Source organism: Lotus japonicus, chromosome 3 (assembly GCF_012489685.1).
Source record: "Lotus japonicus ecotype B-129 chromosome 3, LjGifu_v1.2".
NCBI classification, from domain to species: Eukaryota; Viridiplantae; Streptophyta; class Magnoliopsida; order Fabales; family Fabaceae; genus Lotus; species Lotus japonicus.
This window is the reverse complement of record NC_080043.1, coordinates 4,340,467-4,366,134: the sequence shown is the minus strand read 5'-3', so window position 1 is coordinate 4,366,134 and position 25,668 is coordinate 4,340,467. Positions and strand designations below refer to the sequence as shown.

General features: G+C 33.7%; 2 protein-coding genes across 3 annotated transcripts; both read left to right on the top strand.

The window, feature by feature from the left end:
- The first annotated feature begins 5,596 nt into the window (after positions 1–5,596).
- Positions 5,597–14,933, top strand: LOC130748557 (probable leucine-rich repeat receptor-like serine/threonine-protein kinase At3g14840). The gene is made up of 24 exons (XM_057601782.1): positions 5,597–5,834; positions 5,969–6,143; positions 6,464–6,535; positions 6,624–6,692; positions 6,893–6,964; positions 7,067–7,138; positions 7,243–7,314; positions 7,404–7,475; positions 7,569–7,640; positions 7,932–8,003; positions 8,085–8,156; positions 8,397–8,465; positions 8,886–8,948; positions 9,753–9,818; positions 9,922–9,957; positions 10,070–10,110; positions 10,304–10,686; positions 10,964–11,159; positions 11,255–11,401; positions 12,537–12,655; positions 12,749–12,959; positions 13,083–13,332; positions 13,515–13,665; positions 14,250–14,933. The coding sequence occupies exons 1-24, from the start codon at positions 5,753–5,755 to the stop codon at positions 14,613–14,615; spliced, it is 3,000 nt and encodes a 999-aa protein (XP_057457765.1). The 5' UTR covers positions 5,597–5,752; the 3' UTR covers positions 14,616–14,933.
- Positions 14,934–15,868: 935 nt separating this feature from the next.
- On the top strand, positions 15,869–25,393 carry LOC130748556 (probable leucine-rich repeat receptor-like serine/threonine-protein kinase At3g14840). 2 transcript variants are annotated; one of them, XM_057601781.1, is made up of 24 exons: positions 15,872–16,056; positions 16,187–16,361; positions 17,530–17,601; positions 17,698–17,766; positions 18,135–18,206; positions 18,304–18,375; positions 18,521–18,592; positions 18,864–18,935; positions 19,031–19,102; positions 19,195–19,266; positions 19,411–19,482; positions 19,685–19,756; positions 20,376–20,438; positions 21,439–21,504; positions 21,601–21,636; positions 21,758–21,798; positions 22,084–22,460; positions 22,795–22,990; positions 23,085–23,231; positions 23,334–23,452; positions 23,578–23,788; positions 23,883–24,132; positions 24,305–24,455; positions 24,785–25,393. In XM_057601781.1, exons 1-24 carry the CDS (start codon positions 15,963–15,965, stop codon positions 25,154–25,156), a joined length of 3,015 nt encoding a protein of 1,004 aa, XP_057457764.1. In that variant the 5' UTR covers positions 15,872–15,962; the 3' UTR covers positions 25,157–25,393. The 2 variants fall into 2 exon arrangements, 1 of the variants encoding a protein (XP_057457764.1); XR_009022730.1 differs by lacking the exon at positions 24,785–25,393 and having other exon boundaries at positions 15,869–16,056; positions 23,883–24,198; positions 24,305–24,440.
- Positions 25,394–25,668: the final 275 nt, after the last annotated feature.

Sequence of the window (25,668 nt, the reverse complement as noted above, 5' to 3'; positions counted from 1 at the left end):
CAGTTGCAAGAACAACCACAATTAGAGTATTGTTTGCATTAGCCTCAATAAATGATCTTGCAGTACATCAAATGGATGTTAAAACTGCATTTTTAAATGGAGATCTAGATGAGGAAATTTACATGGAACAACCAGAGGGTTACATACTTCCTGGAAATGAACAAAAAGTGTGCAAACTAGTAAAATCTCTATATGGCCTAAAACAGGCGCCAAAACAGTGGCATCAGAAATTTGACTCGGTCATAATTTCAAATGGATTCATTCCGAATTCTTGCGACAAATGTCTATACACAAAGGTGCAGAACGATACTGCAATATTTCTTTGTCTTTATGTGGATGATATGTTGATCATGAGCAATACCATGGATGGAATTCTAGAAACAAAGAATTTTCTAAAGTCCTCTTTCAAGATGAAAGATCTTGGACAAGTTGATACCATTTTAGGGATTAAAGTTAAAAGAAATAGTGGGGGTTATGAACTTAGTCAAACACACTACATTGAGAAAATGTTAGACAAGTTCAAACACCTACGATTTAAGGAAGTAAATACTCCCTTTGATCCTAGCGTCAAACTTGAAAAGAATAAAGGAAGGGCAGTGGCCCAGTTGGAATATACAAGCGCTATTGGATGTCTAATGTATTTAATGCAATGCACAAGACCCGACATTGCATTCTCTGTTTGTAAGATGAGTAGATACACTAGCAATCCAAATGGCGAGCATTGGAAGGCAGTTACAAGGATATTTGGTTATCTTTCAAAAACCAAAGATCTTGGACTTCATTACGATAGGTTTCCAGCAATACTAGAAGGATATACCGATGCTAGTTGGATATCGAGTGCTGGAGATCATAAATCCACCACTGGGTGGATATTCACATTGGCTGGAGGAGCAATTTCTTGGAAGAGCAAGAAACAGACGTGTATTACCCTCTCCACCATGGAATCAGAATTTGTGGCTCTAGCTTCTGCATGACAAGAAGCTGAATGGCTAAGAGATCTCCTATTGGAAATTCCTTTGGCTAAAGAAAATGTTTCAAAAGTGTTGATACATTGTGATAGCCAAGCCACCTTAGCCAGAGCATACAGTGAAGTATATAATGGGAAATCTAGACATATAGGTCTGAGACATTCTCTTGTGAGAAAGATGATTAAAGATGGAATTATCTCACTGACTTATATACGAACAAGCTATAATCTAGCAGATCCTTTTACTAAGCCACTGGCCAGAGACTTAGTAAAGAATACCTCGAGAGGTATGGGATTAAAACTCCTTGAGTAAGAGTTCCAACAACGGTAGCAACCCAATCTGAAGTTAAGAAAACCTTAACCTAAGATTCAATGGGTAACAACAAATCGTTGATTTGGATGAAAATGCAACATTAAGCAACAATGTTGACTATTAGATATTGAGGGTTGAGTATCAATATACTCTTAATGAACTTCATGATCGAAATATGTGGTTTTGCGAAAATCACATACGATATGAACTTCACCTATATGAATTTCGAGATGGTGCCGTCTCAAATGAGAGTTGGAGTTTCTCTCATAAAAAAAAATTCACGAAAACAGGAAAGCACATGGCCATAAAAAGTGCTAGGCGAGGAAAATGTAGGCGAAGGACCACAAACGAGTGTGTGTAATTTTATGTCGGTGTGATCATTAGGAATATGGGTTCAAAGCACAACTACCTAATATTTCGATTATACTTTGCACAATATTTACTAAGGTTTAGTTCAAATCGAAAGATACTAAACTGTATTAACATTCAGGTGTGTCTATTTCTGGAATTGGCATTGTCATTTATGTAACAAGTGGGGGATTGTTGTAATAATTACTCAAGGAGTAATAATTACATAGTGTTCCAAAATGACAAATGTGTTGCATTGAATGGATTTGAATGAAGTCCCACATAGAAAGTGGAGTAACTATTCAAAGCATTTATATATCATTAAGTGCCAACCATTCAACAAAGAGACAAAGTGAGGATATAGTGCCACATGTGCATGGTTTGGTGGTCCCAAGCTTTTATGTCACTATGTTCCATTCACACCACCCCTCGCCGGTATTAACATTCAGGTGTGTCGCCACCGGCGACACCGGCGTGGGCGTGGGCGTAGAGGCGCTAGTGGCGGCTTGTAGACGGCACGGCACTTGAGACACTTTAGCACGACACGGCGACTCGGTTGCCGTAACGTCTGTTCGTTTTGGAATTCGAATTTTGCACCTGTTCATGAAGGGTCGCAATTATTCACATATTTGTTGGTAACAGACATAATTTATGAAGGGTCGCAACCTTATAAATTGTTCTGTTTTTGCATATAAATAGAGTGCATGTTCAGGATTCAGAACAACAATCATATCCTCTGTTTTTCCAGAAAACACTTCGCTGCATTTCGAGTTTTCATTAGTCTTGTGCAAACTCGAAGTAAGGCTGATTATCCTGGGTATTCTAGCATCCAAACTCTAAGACGAATTCAGAGAGTGCTTGAAATACTTTAAGGAAAGTGATTTCATCACGATCAAGCCTATTAAAATAGAAGATAAAATTTGTAGAAATTTCATGTAATATTCTCTCACATACTTTCTTCATATCGCGTATGGGCCTGATTTGAGGAAAGGCGCCTATGTAATGGTTTTAGAGCTGATAAAGCCCATGAAGCAATATATTTAGGATTAGGGTTTCAGCCCCACTGTAAAAGGCCAAGACTTAATAAGACATGTTCTCTCTTTGGATAAAAAGCGGCTACTCTAACCCTAGATCGGAGTCTAACCCTAAACATGAGGATCCCTGAGAGCAAAACACTTTAGTAGTTTATCAAACATTTTTAAGCTAAAAGTATTACCTTTTTTGGTACAATAAAAAATACTATGATTTTCATACTTTTATTTTACTGGAATATATGTTGTTCAAATTACGTAAACAGAAGAAGAAATTACCAATAATTATTCACTCGTACATGTTCCAATCATAATTTAAGTGGATATAATTAATTAATTAATTACCATATAATGGAAGGAGCAATTAAAAACGCCAACCTTAGGTTCAATACCTTTACCAATAATTATTCACTCGTACATGTTCTCTCCTTCCATTATATGGTAATTAATTAATTATATCCACTTAAATTATGATTTAATTGGTTAAACAGGAAAACTTCAATTCAGGTTTTAGAAAGAATTTCGATTAAAAATGATTGTAATTTGAATGGGACAAAGTAGTAATGCTACATGCCTATAATTCATTTAATGTTGTACCATAAAATTTCTTTTAGTGTGGGGGTAATTTCAATCCAGTGTATACAAGTATTGGAAAAATGTCTGAATCTTGTGGGGGAGGGGGGGCAATTGCCCTACTGCCGTGAGAGTAGGCCCTAAAAAGTGAGATATTTATAGTTTTGGCGATTTATGTATAATAAGTTAATAACTGTGTTCACTTATTGGTTAAGCACATGCACTTGTGCTCATGCTCATACAAGTATTGGATTCTCAATCTAATGTTTTTAACAGCCACTAATAATGTATATGCCAACTTTTTTACATGATTAGTGCAAATTTTTTAAAAAATTATTAAATTAGTGTAATATTTGTTTTAATTACTAAACTAGTATAAATCGCCACTTTTCGTGGTGCTGCCTCTTTTTTTTAATGAAATCACCACCGGCGGTGGGGACACCCATATATTTTTTGACTCATTTTAGTGACGGAAAACAATCCGTTACAAAATCCTAGTAAATATATAATATGAAAGCTACTAGTGACGGAAAGTGAAGCGAGAAGACATCCGTCGCAAAATGTTTAGCGACGAAATTATTTTTGCGATGAATTTATTCGTCACAAAATCCTAGAGTAAAAATAATTCCATCGCAAAAACGTTAGCGACAAATATTGTTTGTGACTTCTTTACATGCATATGTATACTCGGATTTTGTGACGGACTATTTTCCGTCACTAATCAAACAGTCAAAAAAATATTTATGAATTCACCACTGCAGGGGCGATTTCATAAATTAAAAAAAAGAGATACCTCCACTTAAAGTGGCGATTTACACTAGTTTTGTAATTAAAAGAAAAATTGCACTAGTTTGATAAAAAAAAATTAAAAACAACAATAATCATGTAAAAAAGTCGCATATGTTAGATGATGAATGTCCAAAAAAATTGTATGGTCATCTTTAACAATCCACACTGAAATATAGAGAAAAAAGAGATATTTATAATTTTGGTGATTTATGTATAATAACTGTTTTGACTATATTAGTTATGCACATGCACCTGTTGTCATTAGATTCTCAACTTTTTTCACCATCTAAGTCAAAACTCAAAAGAGTCAATGACTCAAGAAAACTGATTGGTCAGTGAAAATCGTGGGGAAACCTGTTGGCGTACCCAGCATTTTATAATATATAATTTCAATTTTTGTGCTATCCAGCATTTCTCTCCCAATTTTGCAAAAGTGAAACTGTTACAAATAATAATACATAATTAATAATGTGACCTTTATCCAAACAATTTTACCCTTCAGATAATTAGTTGCTTGAGATGATATGAGAACATCTTCAATGCAAGGTTCTTAGTTCTTATTTTTAAGTTAAGAACAGAGTTCTTAATTACTGAAAGAGGCTGACGTGGAGTTCTTAATTAGTTCTTAAAAATAAGAACTAGTTCTTTTATATAAGATGTTTTACTTTTTGAGTTCCTAACATAAAAAATTAATATTTTTCTCTCATTCATTTAATTTAAGTAATTAATTACCATTTAAATTTAAATTATATGGAAATAAAAAATATTAATATAATGACATTGTGAGACCAGATGAATAATGTTAAGAATTTAGAACTCATGGTTGGAGCAAAATTTACAATGAGTTGCTTAAGCAAATGTGGCAGTACGGGCCCACATAAATAGTGCTAAAAACTATGAACCAAGAACTAGCATTGAAGATGCTTGGTAAAGGTGAGTTCTTAAGTTAATAACTAAGATACAAACTCTTAAGCATTGGAGATGTAAGACATGAAATTCTTAGTTCTAAACAATAAGAACTAATTCTTAAACAATGTTGCTTTATGAGTTCTTAGCATTAAAAAATATTTTTTCTCACTCATTCAAATTGTTTAATTACTTTATGAGATTTGTTTTATTGCTTTATGAAATAAAAAGGTATAAATAATGTGGTGTGGTGGGACCGATGAATAGTGCTAAGAACTAAGAACTAATGATTGAACCAAAATCCGCAAAAATTACTTAAGCACATATGGCAGTACAGACTCACATGAATAATGTTAAGAACTAAAAACTAAGAACCTAATATTGGAGATGCTCTAAGATTCTCTATGATCAAGTAGTCTAGAATTGAATCCTTAACGTACTCAATTCTTCTAATAATAAGTTGAATTTCAGCATATAGTGAGTAAGTATGTGCATTGTTGACACTTCAAACTCAAATGATTCTTGTGTGAGATAAAGTGTTAGAAAAACTATTTATGTGACCCTTACCTCAACCGCTTTAAGTTTTTTGGGATAATTGATCGCTCTATCAAAATTTCACCATTTCCTCATTAACTATTTTACCAACTCTTTCTATTTTCTTCCCTCAAATTGTCAGTACTTCAGAAATCTCATCCTTCCAAGTTCCATGGGCCCAATTGCCAAACTCACTACACTTCTCTCATCTTCCATTTTCACCCCACCCTAGACTTCTCTACCCATGTACAATCCCATGTGCTCTGGTTCTATCAATTCATCAGATCAAATATGTGTTTCTTCCCTCTTTTTCATCTCCTTTTGCTCTGCTCTGCATCTTCTGTTCTGGGAGCCACTCTGCAACAAGCTGAAGGTACATTTGTATGCAAATTTTTTACCCCATTATTCTTGCATACAAGCTGTTTGATGAATTATCTCAAAGAGACACTTACCTAATATATATTTATTTTGACCCCATTCTTTTACATGCTGGTTATGTATAAACAGTGCAAGCTCTGAAAGACATAGGTAATACACTTGGGAAGAAGAATTGGGACTTCACTGTGGATCCATGTAGTGGGAAGAAAAACTGGATATCACCTGCTCAATTACCAGGATCAGAAAATGCAGTCACATGCAATTGCTCTTTCAATAATAACTCTGTTTGCCATGTTGTAAGCATGTATGTATCTCTCTCTCTTTCTCTTTCTGAAAGTTCAATCTGCTACAATGCTTGCTAGGGATGGGTTGCTTGAATATTCAGACAAACCAAGTGGGCAAGTGGCAACTAGTCCACAGATTATGAATTTTAATTTTCTTGGTACATTGCATATAGATTGTATCTATATATTATATTATTATTAATGTATATTAAAATGATGTTACTAAAATTGTTATAAATGCTATTGAATGTATAGCATTAGTAGTAATTAGTAGTTGGATAATGTTATTATAGAAACAGGTTTAATATTTTTTTCATCTTCCATGGTTTAATTGTCACAGTGTATTAAAAGCACAAAATCTTTCGGGTACTCTCCCACCGGATCTTGTAAGGTTGCCTTATCTTCAAGAAATGTACGTTATACTCAAAAGTTTAGCATCACTGTTAAATTCTATAGCTATACTACTATTTGATTGATTCTTCTCTTTCTCTTTGATACAGTGATCTCACCCTCAATTACCTTAATGGTACAATTCCTAAACAGTGGGCCACATTGAATCTTGTAAACATGTAATACACCTATATCTCTTTCTTGTTAAGTTTTCTCCATCATGCATGTGTGCATACCATATGGTTCTGACTTCTGACAAATAGGTTTTTATTTTTATATTTCTCTTAATCCATTTTTAATTTACTCATATGTTTTAGTTGTTGTTTATCTAATTTCAAAAAGAACATGAATAATTTGTGCAATGTTCCTACTGGTTAAGTTCCTTCTATGGAAACCGTCTATCGGGTACAGTTCCAGAGGAGTTTGGAAAGATAACCTCTCTCAAAAGCTTGTAAGTTTATGGTTTTCCACATTAAAATTTGTACCATTTCAATTATTAATTTTTTTTTTCTTTCTGGAAAACTTCAGCTGAACTTTTATTTTAAATGGACAGGGTATTGGAATTCAACCAATTATCTGGGAATCTTCCTTCAGAGCTTGGGAATCTTCCCCAGATTGAAACACTGTAAGCCCTTTAAATCATTTTTAAATATGACACACAAATCTAATAATCTTCAAAGGTAGTTGATTGATCTTCTGACTTCAATTTATTATTTCTTGTTGCTTTAGTCTCCTTCGCTCCAACAATTTCACTGGAGAGTTACCTGCAACATTTGCTAGGCTCACAACATTGAAGCAATTGTAAGCATACTTTTACTATGCCAACCATTATTGTTATATAAATTATGAATTTATATTTACTTCTATTTGTTGCTTACCTTCCTTTGCAGTCGAATTGCCGACAACCAATTCTCCGGAGTAATACCTAGTTTTATACAAAACTTGATAAATCTTGAGATGCTGTATGATTTTCCTCCCTCTTCTACCACAAACTTTAGTTAAGTTTTAAATATTGTCATAGCTGAATTTTTTTTTCTCCCTATATGTCTTTACAGTGTGATCCAAGGGAGTGGTTTGAGTGGGCCCATTCCTTCTGGAATTTCGCATCTGAAAAATCTCACTGTCTTGTAAGTATTTATTTTTAATTTAAATGGGGTTGTCTAAATGACCCATGGTAAAGTTTGGGTTAAATAACCCATCATTCAATCACATTGGAGATAAATGAGTTGGAAATAAATTAATAAATGAAATATAGAAATTTCAACTCACTTATCTTCAATGTGATTGGTTGATGGGTTATTTAACCCAAACTTTATCATGGGTCATTTAGACAACCCCAATTTAAATATAACCATGATTTTAAAGGTCGCTTTTTCATTGTGTGTAACTTTACTAGTATTCTTAAATGTGATATCCAGGACAATTACTGACTTGAATGGATCTGATTCTCCTTTTCCACAACTTGATAAAATGTCAATGCTGTCGAACCTGTGAGTTAAATGCTCTTGTTATCATCATCCTCGTCATAAGAGATTGCTGCTGAATATTTACATCTGGTCTGATTGGTTCAGCATATTGAGGAGTTGCAATATTATTGGAGCAGTGCCTGAATATCTTGGAAATTTGACTAATCTGCATGTCATGTAAGTGCCAGTTTACTTCTTTCCTAATTTGTTTGGTTGATGTGATGATAACTTTTGAACTTTCTTGCAGGATTTTTAAATGCATTTAGAAACTCATATTTATAATCCTTTCAGTTTATGCTAATTGATTTGATGAAGAACACGCTTCTCTTGTCTGCACATTACATGAAACTGTATTTTATGTTCAATATTATATGAACTCGTTGTCTAAAATGGAACATATTCTTGATAAATTTTCAGAGACCTCAGCCACAACAAATTAACTGGACAAATCCCAATGAGCTTCGATGGTCTAAAGATCTATTTGCTGTAAGAAATTTTATGTAGTTGTTGACATGGTTACTTCAAATTGCACACATATTTTTTCTTAGTGGCTGGATGTTAATACTATTTCATTTGATGACGAAGTTTTCTATTATGGAATTAAGAGAAGGTCTAACTGCGTTGCTTTCTCCTGGACATATATAGGATTGTGAGGCACCAACTTCTTAATCTGTTTGTGATCTTTGATTGTTTTTTATATAAATTTATGCACTTCTTTTTATTCATTTATTCGGTTACTTTATCCAAACAAATACTGATACTGTCAAACTAGATTACTCAATACAAGAATCATTTGGGAACAGTCCAAATTATTTGTGGTAGCGTTCGCTAATCAAGATACTATTTTTCCAGGCAATATATACTTCAGTTTTATATAAATTGACTTTTTTATTTTAATTTCACTAGTGTTTTATCTGGGAATCATATGACTGGATCACTGCCTGAGTGGATATCTAAACCAGACTTTGTGTAAGTTGCATCTGAGATACTACTCAAGATTCTTGAATTGTTGAAACGTACAATTTATTTTGTTATACTTATTTAATTTAGCTTCATGTTTGTGCGTGTAAGTATCTTCTCTAGTCTTTTATGGGAGGTTAGAATCTTCTTTTTATATTAGAAAAAATGAAAACCACGCATGTTCATATGAGAAACAAATAAAACTTGAGGTTATATTTGTAGACAATAAAAAATCTAGAAACTTAAACCATTCAATATGGTTTATATTTGCATATTTATATCGTCAGAGAAATACTTTCAACTGTTGAGATTTGATATTGTAAGATATTAAATTTTCTAGTACATATAAGTTGTATTTATAGTAAGAACAGATTTATACAACACTAGAGCTGAGCATAATTTGTTATGTCATTTGAATTGACAAAACTAGTAATTAAACATCACAAGCTCATATTTTGAATGAAGCAACAATAAACCTCTCTATTTTTTTTTGTGAAAAACATGGTTGAAGGCAATGTGTAAGGAAAAACATGTGTTGCATTTTGCAAATTTTTTACTTTTCTAATCTTCAATTATGAATATGACAGCAACTGTTTTGGTCATATACGTTTTAGTTCAGTAGTTGTTAAGCTGCTCTACCCTGTATCAGTCAATGGATAATTTTCTGAACTTTTCCGGTTATGAAGTTTCACGATAACTGACAAGAAAATTTCCATATCTTTCGAATGACATTCTTAGAATTCTCCTAGCAATCAAGTGTTCCATGAAGTTAATCTCTCATATTTTTAAATGGATTATATAACCTTTATGCAGAGATCTCTCATTTAACAACTTCACTATCAAAAACTTTGAGCAGCAGACTTGTCAACAAGGAAGCGTGTGAGAATCCTACATTTTTAATTCTTCATTTTTAATTTTTTTTCTCTTTTTTTTGATTTTTTAAGAAGCTACCTGAGCCTTATCCATTTCCCATATGCCATAGGAACTTGTTTGCATCATCTGTGAATGGCAATAGATTGTACGTTTTTTTTTCTTCTTCTTCTTCTTCTTTATGCTAAGTAATTAAATCTTTACATGTATATTATAACCTACTTTATCATGATATGTTCTTCTGTTTCTTATCTTCTCAGAGGAAATATTTCATGTTTGGAAAACTATCACTGTCCTAAAAGTAAGCTGATTTTTCACGGATTTCCTATTAACTGTTAGCCATTACTTTTACATTTGAAGTAGTTAGTTTTAATGTATTCATATATTTTTCAAAATTGAGGTACAATAGAAAAGAAGAATTGTCTGTTGATAACATGATTTAAAATAGTGATTAATTTCTTCAGTGGTTACTAACCTATTTCTGATCTTCCAAGCTTCATACTCTCTCTATATAAATTGTGGTGGAAAGCTCGTAAGTATCAATGGAAATAAGACATATGATGATGATTCAAGTGTGATGGGACGAGCAAGGTTTCGCCAAACTGGAACAAACTGGGCAATTATCACTGCTGGGCACTTCTTCGATAGTGGTCGCCCTGATTACTACACATGGTCCAATACAACAAAGCTTTCTGTGGACAATGCTGAAGCTAAACTTTACATGGATGCACGTGTTTCTCCAAATTCTCTGACTTACTATGGATTTTGCCTTGGAAATGGAAACTACACAGTGAATCTCCATTTCGCTGAAATAATGTTCACTGATGATCAGTCATATAGCAGTCTTGGAAGGCGGGTATTTGACATCTACATTCAGGTGCATGTTTTCGTCATTTTCTCTCCTTTGCCAACCACATATTAAGTATTTAACAAAGGCCTTTCGTACCAGTTTCTTTAGGAACATCACAATACTAGATTCAAATCCTTCAGTTGTTCAATACAAAATTACAAACCAAAGTTTCCCATTAACAAATTAAAGAATGAAATAACAATGTAAAAGTGCTCTACAATACTTTCAACTTCATTTCCATACAAAAAAATTTACAAGTCATGACCATTTGTGAAACATTTTCTTGTGTGTTTCAATATGGCAGAGCAAGTTGGTGGCGAAGGATTTTAATATTGCAGAAGAAGCAGGAGGTGTTGGTAAAGCAGTCATTAAAAAGTTTACTGCTGATGTGACTAGTAATGCCTTGGAGATCCGATTATATTGGGCTGGGAAAGGAACAACTACTATCCCATTTGGATCCGTATATGGTCCTCTTATATCAGCTATATCTGTTGATCCTGGTTAGCTGTACTTCTCTGAAGTTTCTTATTTTCTACTATCACCTTTATTGTCCAAAAATAATCTAATGTTTTACTCTTATGTAATAATCTTGCAGACTTTACACCCCCATCGGAAAATAGTAGAAGCATACCCGTAGGAGCTGTAGTTGCAATTGTGGCTGCAGGAGCAATGGTTATAGCCTTGGTTTTGGGTATACTCTGGTGGAAGGGATGTTTAAAACTGAAAAGTTCAAGGTCAAGAGGTAATCACAAAAAGTTACTTTAACAGGATGTAAACTCAGCCTATGCATAAGAGACTAAATGAAAAGAATTAGAATAGAATATGAAGAGAAAATTAAAAATTGTTAACCTCAGGCTCATTATTTTCTAACAAAAAACTTCCTTATTAATAATGATTCTTAATTTCAAAGCCACTAACAAAATCGTGATTTGTATTTGTAATTGATTTCAATTTAGTGAAATTATTCTTATGCTACCAAGTAATTTGTTGTATAGAACTAAAATTTCTAAATAGACAAAAACTAGATGTGGCTTTGCTCTTAAAATTGATAGCTACAAGGTTAAGAGGAAAATTAAAGAACAAAAAGGGAAATCCTACAAGTCTAGACAAAACATAATAAAATTTTCTTCAGTTATGATTACTAATTTAAATTTCTTTCAACTTGCTCAGAGCATGATTTTAAGTGTTGAGTATTTGTTATTAATTTTTTTATATTTAGATTACCATAATCATATAGAATTAGGGATTGAGTTTGTTATATAGTTTGTCTATTTTAGATTAGTATTGTCCCATTAAAATAGGGATAGAATTAGATTTGATTTAGGATTAGTCTCTGTTGCGTTAGAAATAATAATATAAAACCATTCATGTGACCCTTACCCAACAACTTAAGCTTTTGGTATAATTGGTTATTTGACATTGTATCAGAGCATTTATGACCAAACGGTCTAGAGTTCGATCCTTGTCGCCTCTAACTCTTTTAATAAGTTGAATTAAAGCACATAGTAGGTGGGCTTGTGCATTCTCCATGCTTCAAGTCCAATCGGACGAGTTAGAAATAATAATATAAAGCCATTCATGTGGACCTTACCCAACAACTTAAGATTTTGGGATAATTGGTTGTTTGACATGTTGTATCTATAAATTGTACAAATCATATTGATGAAATACATAGAAAATATTTCTCAGATTTAAGTGTAACTTACTGCTTATATATCTAATTATTTGAATTTTTCATCCTCCCAAACCATTTTTGTAAGTTCTCTTAAAGAAAGTAACATGGGTTAGATGATGAATCCAATGATACATATGTTTATAAACCATGTAACTTTTCCTAATTTAAGAGATCTTTGATATCTTTTGGCTTCTACTGACAGAGCTAAAAGGTTTAAGTTCACAAACTGGTTCATTTACATTAAGGCAAATCAAAACAGCAACAAATAACTTTGATGAGTCCTTCAAGATTGGAGAAGGAGGTTTTGGTCCTGTTTACAAGGTATATTGTCCACAATTCAACGTTATTGCTTGATAACCATGACTCCATGAGTAATATGGTAGTCATAAGCTCTACACCATTCCTCAAATGCAGGGTGTTCTATCAGATGGCACAATAGTGGCAATAAAGCAGCTTTCTTCTAAATCAACGCAAGGAAATCGGGAATTTATAAATGAGATAGGCTTGATTTCTGCTTTTCAGCACCCTAATCTAGTTAAGCTATACGGCTTCTGTGTTGAAGAGGATCAACTGTTGCTCATATATGAATACATGGAAAACAATAGCCTTGCACGTGCTTTATTTGGTAACCACTTTGTCTCTATGTTTGAGTTTCCTAATTCCATTCCTGTAAAATTAATAATCCACAATTCTGAACATGTAGCATATATTCATGACTAAACAGTATTGCTGTCTTAATCTCTGACAGTAAAAAAGGAAGACCAGGAGAAACATCAATTGAAATTGGATTGGCAAACAAGGAAGAGGATTTGTGTTGGTATTGCTAAAGGTTTAGCTTACCTTCATGGAGAGTCAAGACTTAAGGTCGTTCATAGGGACATCAAGGCCACTAATGTGTTACTGGATAAAGATCTCAACCCAAAGATATCTGATTTTGGTTTGGCCAAGCTTAATGATGAAGATAAGACCCATATAGACACCAGAATAGCTGGCACTTAGTGAGTTCCCATATTTCATATTATCTTGTTTTGACCTTTATTCAATGATATTTTGTACACATGATGAAGCAGTGAAGAAGCAAAAAAATAAAGATTATAAAATTCTTCTACTTAATTATTCATTTGTAGGAGCATTAAATATGACCTACAACTACTGTAATTGATTTATTTTCATGCTGCAGTGGGTACATGGCTCCTGAGTATGCAATGCATGGTTATTTGACGGACAAAGCTGATGTTTATAGTTTTGGAATCGTTGCATTGGAAATTGTTAGCGGAACCACAAACACCGTTAGCCATCCTCAGGAAGAATGCTTCTCTCTTCTAGATTGGGTAACTCATGTTCTTATGGTCTTCTCCAGTTCATGCCAATCTTACTGTCCTTGAGAATATCTGGCCTGGTTTTGTACATTATCTAGAAAGTAGAAACTATGCTGCAAATTTCATTCTATTGATAGCTTTGAATAAAAATGTGCTCTGAAGTTAACATGTCATTATGAAAACTGTTGAAATGTCCCAAATTGATGATACCATGCATGTTTGGAAATTCTTGTACTTGACTAAAGCCAAAATCAATTATGAGAAGAATCTTCTGTTGCCACAATTGATTCAGAGAAAAAATAGCTACTCCAAACATGATGGATGCTTTCTTAGCATATTCTTCCTGGGTTTTAAATTGCAGTCCGCATTCGCAATCACGACCGCATCAACCCGCATTTGTCCGCAATTCCGCAACTGCAACTGCAATTTAAAACCCTGATTTCTTCTTGCTAGGAGAATATTGTTTCGAATTACTTTTTCTTAGGAGAATATTGTATTGAATCACTTCTTCCTTGCTAACTACACCTTAGTTTTAATACCTTGTTATTGTGAACTGACTTGGTGATCAAATGGCTGTCTGAATTGTGCATTACCAGGTGCATCTCTTGAAACAAAAAGGTAATCTAATGGATCTTGTTGATTGGAGGTTGGATGGAGACTTCAACAAAGAGGAGGTAATGGTGATGATCAATGTGGCTCTTCTATGCGCCAGTTTCTCTCCAACGCTCAGGCCCTCTATGTCTACAGTTGTAAGCATGCTTGAAGGAAGAACCATTGTTCAAGAGGTGGTGCCCGACACAAGTGGGGTATCAGATGATAAAAAATTTGAGGCGATGCGACAGTACTACCAACAAAGAGGACCAAATAACAAAACTGAGACTTCGAGCCAGAGTATCCCAACAGATGAATCTTGTGCATTTATGCCTGATACTGATTCTTCTTATTGGGAAGCCAGAAATTAGGGAACCTGTAAAACTAGTGTGAATATTCTTCTTTTTTGTGAGGGAAAGTGGGTTTAAAGAGGTTCTACCACCAGGGTGCAGAGGAGAAAGGTCACCTTTTGGAAAATAGAACTTCTGAGTTATGACCACAAATTACATGCAACTCTGCAGAACAATTGTGTACAAATAAGTTGTAATTTTGTTATTAAGTTATTTGTGGCAGCTTTTAAGCTCCATTAATTCATGCAGTAGCGGATTAAAAGTCATGACAGCTCAATTAAGATCAATCGAGCAAAGTCTTGCCATAACTTGATCAGTGAAGGATCTATCTCCAGATTACATATTGTTCTGTAGCTGACAAAAGAGATAGCCGATAAGGCCAAGTCTCACATATAAAATGGATTTTCGAGTAAGTAACATTGCAAAGACTTAGGGTAACGATTATATTACTTCGCACATATAGTTTTATGCATGGAAAATCGGAAATGGATTTATAACTTAATAATCATTATATTAGTTAATAGTGGATCGAGCTAGCTGACGTAGAGAGAAACAAAGTTTTCAAGATGACTAAAACAGAGTCTCTTGCTCAACAATCACTTCGGTTAGAAAATTACTCAGTTGGTTATTTAGCAGAATCACATTAACTAGTTCCTAATTTCATTTATTTTAATGAAACAATGTCATATTGTTAAACCTCTTTTTTGTAAAAGTTAGAAGGTGCAAAGAACAAATCGTGCAAAAATGAAGTATCTAGAGTGTATGTCATTTGATTTGATTTGATTAAAGAAAAAAGAAGTATATAGCATTATTAGAATATTGGTAATCCGTTGCTACGTGTCTTACAACCTCATCAAAATTCGATACTTTTCCAGTCATACCCTTTCCTAGTTCAAGGATGGCAACTGACCCACAGTTTCGAGCTTCAACAGAAAAAAGATATCTTTATTGAAGATTTTGGTCTTTTTGATCCTTTGCATTCCGTGTCAAGTCTTCTTACCGTTAATCCCTATTCCTTTTCAAAGGATTAATTAGTTATATTTCTTCCGGTATTGACCAAGATATCTCACGACCGATAGTTATGAGACTGTCCATTATCTAAACGTTAGCACACTAAATTGTATGAGAGTGGTCAATAAATTTTTATCATTCGCAAGTTGAGAATTAAACTCTCAACTGCTTACTTAAGAGATGAGTGTTAACTGTTGAATCACTAGTTAGTTAATGGATAAATCAGCTATTACTTTTAATATTCACCATCATATAGAAAGTGCCATCACATCTCACATCTGGTACTATCTCTCTTTCTAGTTTCCACCACGCCTCCTTAATATTGAGTTTAATTTTTCTCATATCCAATCAACCATAATGATGAGTGCCTTCTTCCCTAGATTTCTCCATTTTCTAATCCCTCTTTGCTTTGCTTCATTTGCTTTTGGAGCCACTCTGCAACAAGATGAAGGTAATTAATACATATACATATAGATACCACTGTTTTTTTAAAAATTATATTATCTTTTTTAATTTGCTCTGGTTAATTATTTAGTTTTTTTCTACTTCATGGAGTTAATCTTTTTCATAATTATAATCAGTGCAAGCTCTGAAAGTCATAAATAACACACTTGGGAAGAAGGATTGGGACTTCACCGTGGATCCATGTAGCGGGCAGGGTAACTGGACATCGCCTACTCAACTGCAAGGATCAGAAAATGCTGTGACTTGTAATTGTTCATTTGCCAATCACACTGTTTGCCATGTTGTCAGCATGTATGTATGCTTCTCTCTCCTCCTCTTTGTGTTTGTTTGTGTGGATTGATATTGATAAACTCGGAAGTGGGAACTAGTGCTGAATTGGAAGAACAAAGTTGTCTTCTTTTCCTTAGAGTGTGTTTGTTTTTTGGTTGAAAGCCACATTGGAAAATATGTCTATTGAATGTGTTTTTAACCGAAAAACAAACACAATCATAATAGAAATCATTTTGCAACATTTTCTATTATGATTGTGTTTTTTTTTCCGGTTGAAAGCACATTCAATAGACAAAGTTGTTTTAAGAAATTTCTTTATTAAATAATTTACTAACATATTAAAAGATTAAGTCCAATTAAATTTTAAACCGACATAAAATATCACAATTAATATATAAAGTAGTTTATTAGCTTTTTATTTAATCAACTAGTTTATTAGATTTTAGCACTAAGCTCTACCCTTCACTTTAGACTCCAACTCGCTTAAGTAGCTTTTCAACTTTAATTTAGTTTATTAGTTAAATTTTATCGACTCTACCCGAGAATCATGACGTAGATCGATTTATGTAGGATATCTGATCTAGTGAGAAAAGGTTTGAATCACAAATAAATATTTACTTAATTCTTTATTATCACATTTTTACACATAACTAATATCAATATTTTAGTCAAATTTTGTCAACAAACTTTTTATGCTTTTTTTTACATTGGAAAACAAAACTTTATATATGTTTTATTGATAAAAAGAATTAGATTGTTTAAAATAGAATATAATGAAATGAAATGAAATATAATATTTTAACTTTTTTTTTCTCTTACAACAAGCTCAATGAGTGTCAGTTACCACCTTAAAAGTGGTTGTTTGAACTTTTAAGGTTGAGAGTTCAATCTTAAGAGCCACACTCTTTGAGAGACTTTTGCTCTTTACCGCTTCCAAATCGAACAAGATTGCTTTGTGGATACTTGAATTTTTTAAAAAAACTCATTCTTCTCTTCAATTTTTGGTGGAATAGGACTATAGGAAAGAATAAGCAAATAAAGGAGTTCTAACTGTTGAGTGGAGAACAGGGGTAGAGAGTAGTTAATTATTTTCGTTTCTAATCAGACCCAAAATGAAGAAAGGGTTAAAGAAAATCCCAATTTGGTGATTCTCCATTAACAACTTTCATGGTTTTTGATGGCTATACAGTATTTTGAAGAAGCAGAATCTTTCTGGTACTCTCCCACCGGAGCTTTCCAGGTTGCCTTATCTCCAAGAAATGTATGTATCATGTAACTTAAACTCTCACTGTGATTAATATTATACACTTCCATTCACTTAATTTTGATTGATTTTTTTTTTTTCTCTTTGTTACAGTGACCTCACCTTCAACTACCTTAATGGTACAATCCCTAAAGAATTGGCCACCTTAAATCTTGTCAACATGTAATATCTCTCTCTCTATTCCTTTGGTTTCCCTATCAAGTTTTATTCCTCATGCATGCACGTACTGATATTTGATTAGAGTTCTCTTCAGGGTAAATTTATGGGTAGCTTAGGATTCCACTAATGTATGTGTGTTTATGTTTTTTTTTCTTTTCCATAATTTTCTTTTTGTTATCTTGTACTTTCATTAGAATTCTCTTCAGGGTAAATTTATGGCTAGCTTAGGATTCCCCTAATGTATATGACAATGACAAATGGGGGTTTCATATGTGTGTTTCTGTATTTTTCTTTTCCATAATTTTCTTTTTGTTAATTTGTTATCTTGTACTTGATGGTTAATCTAATTGTACAATTTTCCTCTTGGTAAGTTCCATTCTTGGAAATCGACTAACGGGTCCAATCCCAAAGGAGCTTGGAAACATCACTACTCTCAAAAGTTTGTAAGTTTCTGGTTTTACACATTAAAATTTGTTCTCTTGTCTTTTTTATATATGTATTCTTGTAAGTTCTTAGATGAACTTAATTTCAAATGGATAGGGTATTGGAGTTCAATCAATTATCAGGAAATCTTCCACCAGAGCTTGGGAATCTTACCCAGATTGAAAGACTGTAAGTCCTTCATTTATATGACTAGCATTTTCAGAATAGTCTCCGTATCACTTTTAACTTCTGAAACAATAAATCTTTGTTGTTAATTTATTAATTATTTGGTGCACATTTCATGCCTTCAATTGATTATTTAATGTTCCTTCAGGCTTCTTACCTCCAACAATTTCACTGGAGAGTTACCTGCTACATTTGCTAGGCTCACTCGGTTGAAACATGTGTAAGCTACTTGCTTTTATTATGCCAAACTATAGACATGAATAATGCATGGGCACTTTACCTTGTGCTAAAATTCCACTTTATATAGAAAAACAGGAGTGAAGGATCTTGATCATTTGGTTATTGAAGCTATGATACCTTGTCAAATACCAGCTCTTCTAAAAGTTGTAGCAGTTAGGAGAAGGCTTATGATTGGTTTTATATCTCTCAAGATTAATATTGTTTCGACTTGTGAGTAACTTCTACTTGTGGCTTCCCATCATGTAATGCAGACGAATTGGGGACAATCAATTCTCTGGAGCGATACCCAATTTTATACAGAACTGGAAAAATCTTGATACACTGTGTGATTTCTTTCTCCTTTTCTTTATTATGCTATAGTTGTTTTACATAGTGTTACTTTATACCAAGCAATTCATTTCCCTAAATATTTCCACAGCGTGATCCAAGGGAGTGGTTTGAGTGGGCCAATTCCTTCTGGAATTTCACTTCTGACAAACCTTACTGACTTGTAAGTATATATGGTGATTTTTAATGTAACCAAGGTTTCCAAATTAAAATTGTTTTTATTGTGCAAATCAGTTCTTAAAATATGATATGCAGGAGAATTACTGACTTGAATGGATCTGATTCATCCTTTCCACAACTAAATAATTTGACAAACTTGGAGACACTGTGAGTTAGATTATATGATTTGATTATTATTTTCACTATTTGAGTTAATGCCTCTAATTAAGAAATGTTTAAGGGACAGAAAATAATGAGATGTTAATGTCTTCTTGCTATCACAACTTTACAAATTGTCTGATTGGTTTCCAGAATATTGAGGAGTTGCAACATAATTGGAGCCTTGCCTGATTATCTTGGAAACTTGACCACTCTGCAAGTATTGTAAGGCTGTTTTAATGATAACTCTTGATTTTTATTGCACGTCCAGAAACTTTTTAGTTCTTGCATTTTATACTCATCATTATGATGTAGACCTTCCAAGTTCCAATGCTTATTTCATGCACATTGGTATGGGAACTATGTTATATGTTCCTTTAGTTTTTCTCTTTGACAAAACATGTTTTGTATATAATTTCTTTTTCAGAGACCTCAGCTACAACAAACTAACTGGACCAATTCCGAGCAGTTTTGATCGTCTGCAGAACATGTATATGCTGTAAGTAATGTTCCATATCTTCTTACAGGATTACACGAAATAAACTCATACACGTTACATTAGCTAGATAGTACACTGTATTTCATTTGATAGCTTCAGTTTTAGTTTGGAATTTGTAAAAGTCAAACTGTACCGTTTCTGTTGGGCATGCAGTATTGACATAGAAAATGCTAACCACCAATTTGTTTGTTCAGACTACTTTACTTGAATGATTTTGCCAGTACTTCTTTTTATTTAAATTACACATGTACATGATTTGGTTTTCCTATAATATTAAGAACAATATATTAGTACCTTCCAAGAAACATTTTCCTGTCAGATAATTAAGTTTCTGCTTTTTGTGAGGGAAAAACGACAGAAAGTAAAAAGAAAATGGATAGGAAAAGCAATAAGAAGAGTTCAGTAGAGTTGACTGAAAAATTGGGGACTTGAATTATTGTCATTGCTTAATGTTAGTTACTGAATTAAAACAAATTGGTGTGGTCAAACCAGTTAAGTTAATAGATGTTTCCTTGAGGAGAGTAAGATCATTTGAGATGGAGTTTACTAGCTTATTCAACATTTTGCTGGTTTATCAAGAATTGATTATGAATTGACTTTTTGATATTTGTCTTACAAGATTCTTAACTGGAAATCTTCTCACTGGATTGCTGCCTCAATGGATAGTTAAACTAGACTTTGTGTAAGTTACCTTTTCAAGGCCAGCATTGTGATTTATTGATTTGAATAATTTAAATTTTTTTTTTGGTATAACGATTAACTGGCATTGGTCAATTCACTCAATTGTTCCTTCTGTATCAACTTTTTATCCTGGTGTATTTAGTGCCACACACATATATATGAAAAACCTAACCTCATCCTGAAGAGGAGGTAAGAATCCTTAAACAAGGACAGGACGGAACTACAAAAAATTAGGCCAGGGGATGAAAATTTAAAGTCATATTGTGTGAAATCAATAATGACTAATTGGAGGGAACAGTGTAAGACTTTTAAGGAGACAAGTACAAGATTTAAAAACCATTTTATTCAGAAAATTTTCCATTTCTTCTCTCTTTTTTAGTCTGCACTATAAATTTACATTAAAAAAAGACATATTGAATATGAAGTTTTTCCTTATCTTGAGTATGGCATGCTATAATATGTTCTTATTACTTAAATTTTATAAAAAAAAAAGAAATACATGAAGCTATAGAAATATTGAATGTAATCTTAGTTTAAAAAGGCCATTTGTGCTGTTCCCCCTTATTCTATTACTTATGAACAGATGAATATCATTAACAGCCATGCCGGAACATACATTGATTGCACATTTACTAGTGAATTCTTTATGAAACTTCTTTATTTATTTCTATAAACAATAAGCAGTATTAGAGAACAGAGAAAAATAATAATAATACAAACTAAGTTGAATCCTCTTTACCAAGAACCAACTCTCCTAAAAGTTTAATCTGTTAGGTAAACGACAAAGGAATGGTTAAATATCTTCAGGAAACCATTTTTATACCTTTTTCCTTTTGTAAAGTTTCACAATTTCACAGTAAATTGATTCAGTAGATAATCAAGCTTAAAAGCTTCCATATTTTTGTATAAGTAGTCTTAGAATAGTTCTCAGCAATCAAGTTCCATGAAGTCAATATTTTGTTCATCTCAGTTTCTGAATAACATCTGTGAACCTTACACAGTGATCTCTCATATAACAACTTCAGCATTAGCAACGGGGAGCAGCTGAGTTGTCAACAGGGAAGCGTGTAAGATTCCTTCCATTTTTATACGTTTTTTTTTTCTTGTTAATTTTGTAGTTTTAAGAAGCTACCTGAGCCTTGACCACTTCCTATATTCCATAGGAATTTGTTTGCATCCTCTTCAGCCGGAAACACCTTGTAAGTTTTATGTTGTTAATGCTAAATTTTTGGACTACATATTAACAAGTTTTATAGATCTTATAATGTTTGCTGCTGACTAGCTCCCTCACCTTCATCCCTTCTTTTTGTATTTTCTCAGAGGGAATGTTTCTTGTTTGTCCAACATTAAGTGTCCAAAATGTAAGTTGATTTATCTTGAATTTCCCTATAGACCGTTAAGTGTTACTTCAACGTTTGAAACTGATGGTTTAATGCATTACATATTTTTTGAAGGCACAGAAAGTAAGTTTGAAACTAGATTTTACATACTTTGATATCAAATGGTCCTTGGACACTAAATCTCACTAATGAGTTAAAATGATATTATAGAAAACTGAAGAAATGGAATGTTATCTTGCATAACATAGCATTCCTTGGGACCTTGAGTTAGTTAGTTTAATGATTGCTAAGTTCTGTTTGTCCCAGATGCATATTCTCTCTATATAAATTGTGGTGGAAAGCTTGTAACTTCTGATGGAAATAAGACATATGAAGATGACTCAAGTGAGATTGGATCTGCAAGATATCGTCAAACTGGAGCAAACTGGGCACTTATCAATGCTGGTCACTTCTTCGATAGTGGTCGCGCAGACTACTATACTTGGTCTAACACAAGTAAGCTCGCAGTGGACAATGCTACACTGTACATGGATGCACGGGTTTCTCCCAATTCTTTGACTTATTATGAATTTTGCCTGGGAAATGGAAACTACACGGTGAATCTCCATTTCGCTGAAATAATGTTCACCGATGATAAAACATATAGCAGCCTTGGCAGGCGTGTTTTTGATATCTACATTCAGGTGCATGTTTTCATCATTTTCCTGCCTTGTTCAACCGCATGTTAAATATACAACAAAGTTGGAACTAGTATACTTAGGGACATCATGGCCAGTTCAAATACTTAGAAGAATCATTGATATAAACCACATTTTCTCACACGTCTAACCAGAATTAAAGAATGAAATAATAATATATTGTGTTCTTCAAATTTTTTTTTTTTATCTTGAAGACCACTTACTGGAGCTTATCTACTAGAAAAAGCACGGATAAGCTCCAATAAGTGCTCTTTGGTCCGCATCCAAACAACAAGATGGATAACTGTCATAGATTTTGATTTTGATTTTGATATTGTAGAGAAAGCTGGTGGCCAAGGATTTCAATATTGCAAAAGAAGCAGGGGGTGTTGGTAAAGCAATCATAAAAAAATTCACTGCTGTTGTGACTAGAAATGCCTTGGAGATCCGCTTATATTGGGCTGGGAAAGGGACAACCTCTATCCCATTTGGATCTGTATATGGTCCTCTTATATCAGCTATATCTATTGATTCTGGTGAGATGTACTTCTCTGAAGTTTCTTATTTTCTGCCATCACCTGTAATTGTATTAGCTACTCTGATGTTAACTCATACATAATAATCACGCAGATTTTGTACCTCCGTCAGAAAATGGAAGTAGCATATCTGTAGGGGTTGTGGTTGCAATTGTGGCTGCTGGAGCAATTATTATCATTTTGGTAATTGGTATACTATGGTGGAAGGGCTGCTTGAGACTGAAAAAGCCAATATCCAGAGGTAATCAATTTAGCTGATTTATCATTTTACTTACTATTTTGCTTACTCCTCATGAAGAAAGTAACAGTACTAAGAAAGTAACAGTACTTCTTATATTGACAGAGCTAAAGGGTTTAAAATCACAAACTGGTTTATTTACCCTACAACAAATCAAAGCAGCAACAAACAACTTTGACAAAGCCTTGAAGATTGGAGAAGGGGGATTTGGTCCTGTATATAGGGTATATTTTATTTTAACCACCGCTTTTGCTTGATCATGATGAATGAGATAATGTAATTGTGGTAATGTTTAAAGGAATGTTGTTGTCAACTTCTTAAAAACTGTTCATCATTGCAAAAAATTCAGGGCATCCTATCAGATGGCACTATCGTAGCAGTCAAGCAGCTTTCTTCAAAATCAAGGCAAGGGAATCGCGAATTCATAAATGAGATAGGCCTGATTTCTGCTTTGCAACACCCTAATCTAGTTAAGCTCTATGGCTGTTGTATGGAGGAGGAGCAATTGCTGCTTATATATGAATACATGGAAAACAATAGTCTCGCTGATGCTTTATTTGGTAATTTTTTCTGTATGATTTCTGTTTCTATATATACAATCATGTACATGGAACTTGTATTCATGTAACGTACTATGTCTAATTTCCATCACAGTCACAAATAATGATCCTGAGAAACGCCAATTGAGATTGGATTGGCAAACAAGACATAGGATTTGTGTTGGTATCGCTAAAGGTTTGACGTACCTTCACGAGGAGTCAAGACTGAGGATAGTTCATAGGGACATCAAGGCCACTAATGTGTTACTTGATAAAGATCTCAACCCAAAAATTTCTGATTTTGGCTTGGCCAAGCTTTATGAAGAGGACAAAACCCACATGAGCACCAGAATAGCCGGCACTTAGTGAGTTCTCTAAGCCTTTTAGAGTGACATTTTGGAAGCACTATCATACTATGAAAAGAAAAGGAGGTCATATACTGAAATATCTTTTTGGATTTAAACCCAACTTATCATGGTTTATGAAAAAATTAAATTCCATTCAGTTATTGTAATTGATGAATTTTCAATACTGCAGTGGGTACATGGCTCCTGAGTATGCAATGCATGGCTATTTGACAGACAAAGTAGATGTATATAGTTTTGGAATTGTTGCACTGGAAATTGTCAGTGGGACTAGCAATACCATCAGGCAGCCTATGGAAGAATGCTTCTCTCTTCTTGATTGGGTAAATTATCTTCTCTCACTATCCTGCATTCATGCCAATCTGATTTTGAGAATATCTAGCACGGTTGTGTACATTGTGTATAAAACTATATTACACATTTTATTCCCGTTTCATCTTTCTCCGTAAGTGCATGTCTGAAAATCTTTCTACAATTGATGTTGAAGCCAAAAAAAATTATGGGGAGAAACTTCTGTGAGTAGCTTCCGGGTGTCGGAATTGATTCCAAGGAAAAAGAAACTAATTCAATCATACTATAAGTTTAGTGGCATGTTTGCTTCGGTTTTGAATTGATTTGGAACTAAATGGCTGTTAGAATTTTTCAATACCAGGTGCATCTCTTGAAAAAAAGAGGTAATCTAATGGAGCTTGTAGATAAGAGGTTGGGTGAAGACTTCAACAAAGAGGAGGTAATGGTGATGATTAATGTAGCTCTTTTATGCAGCAATGTCTCTCCATCTCTCAGGCCCAGCATGTCTTCAGTAGTGAGCATGCTGGAAGGCAGAACCATTGTTCAAGAAGTGATGTCAGAAAGAACTGAGGTATTGGAGGATAAGAAATTTGAGATGATGCGCCAGTATTACCAAGAGAGAGTAGAAAATATCACAGTTGAGTCTCAGAGCAAGAGTGCCTCAACAGATAAAACATCTTCTATATATAAATCGAATACGGATTCTTCTTTAGGGGATATCAAAAGTTCGTGAAACTATACAAATTGCATTTGTGAAATAAACATCTTACCAAGAAAGGAAAGCTGCCGATAGAGTTACATTTACCTCATCCCAAGGAGACAGGTAGAGGCTCGGTCGTGCAGCCTGTCAAATACAAGACCTGCTTCACTCGACCAACTCAGAGTTAGAAGACTATGTTTCTAGAGCTAGGAAACTATTTTCAAATTGATTTTTGAATAGAGTAGTGCTATTGAAATAGATTCTTTTGCCTATCTTGTGTAGGATCCACCATCAGCACACACTAATTTTTTTGGCTCATATAACATGTTATTAATCTGTTGGAAATAACCTGGAGTAGATATCGACAAAATCAGTTTCCAGTTAAAAATCTCTTCAGGCTCCCCATAGTTCTGTATTATACCACAACGTTTAGAGGCTTAGGAAAAGTATTGACCACACTAGTCTCTTGAAGCTGAAAACTTTTCAACAATAAAAATCCTCTATTAGCCCCTGAGAGAAATACAGATATGGCATAGAGTTTTGTA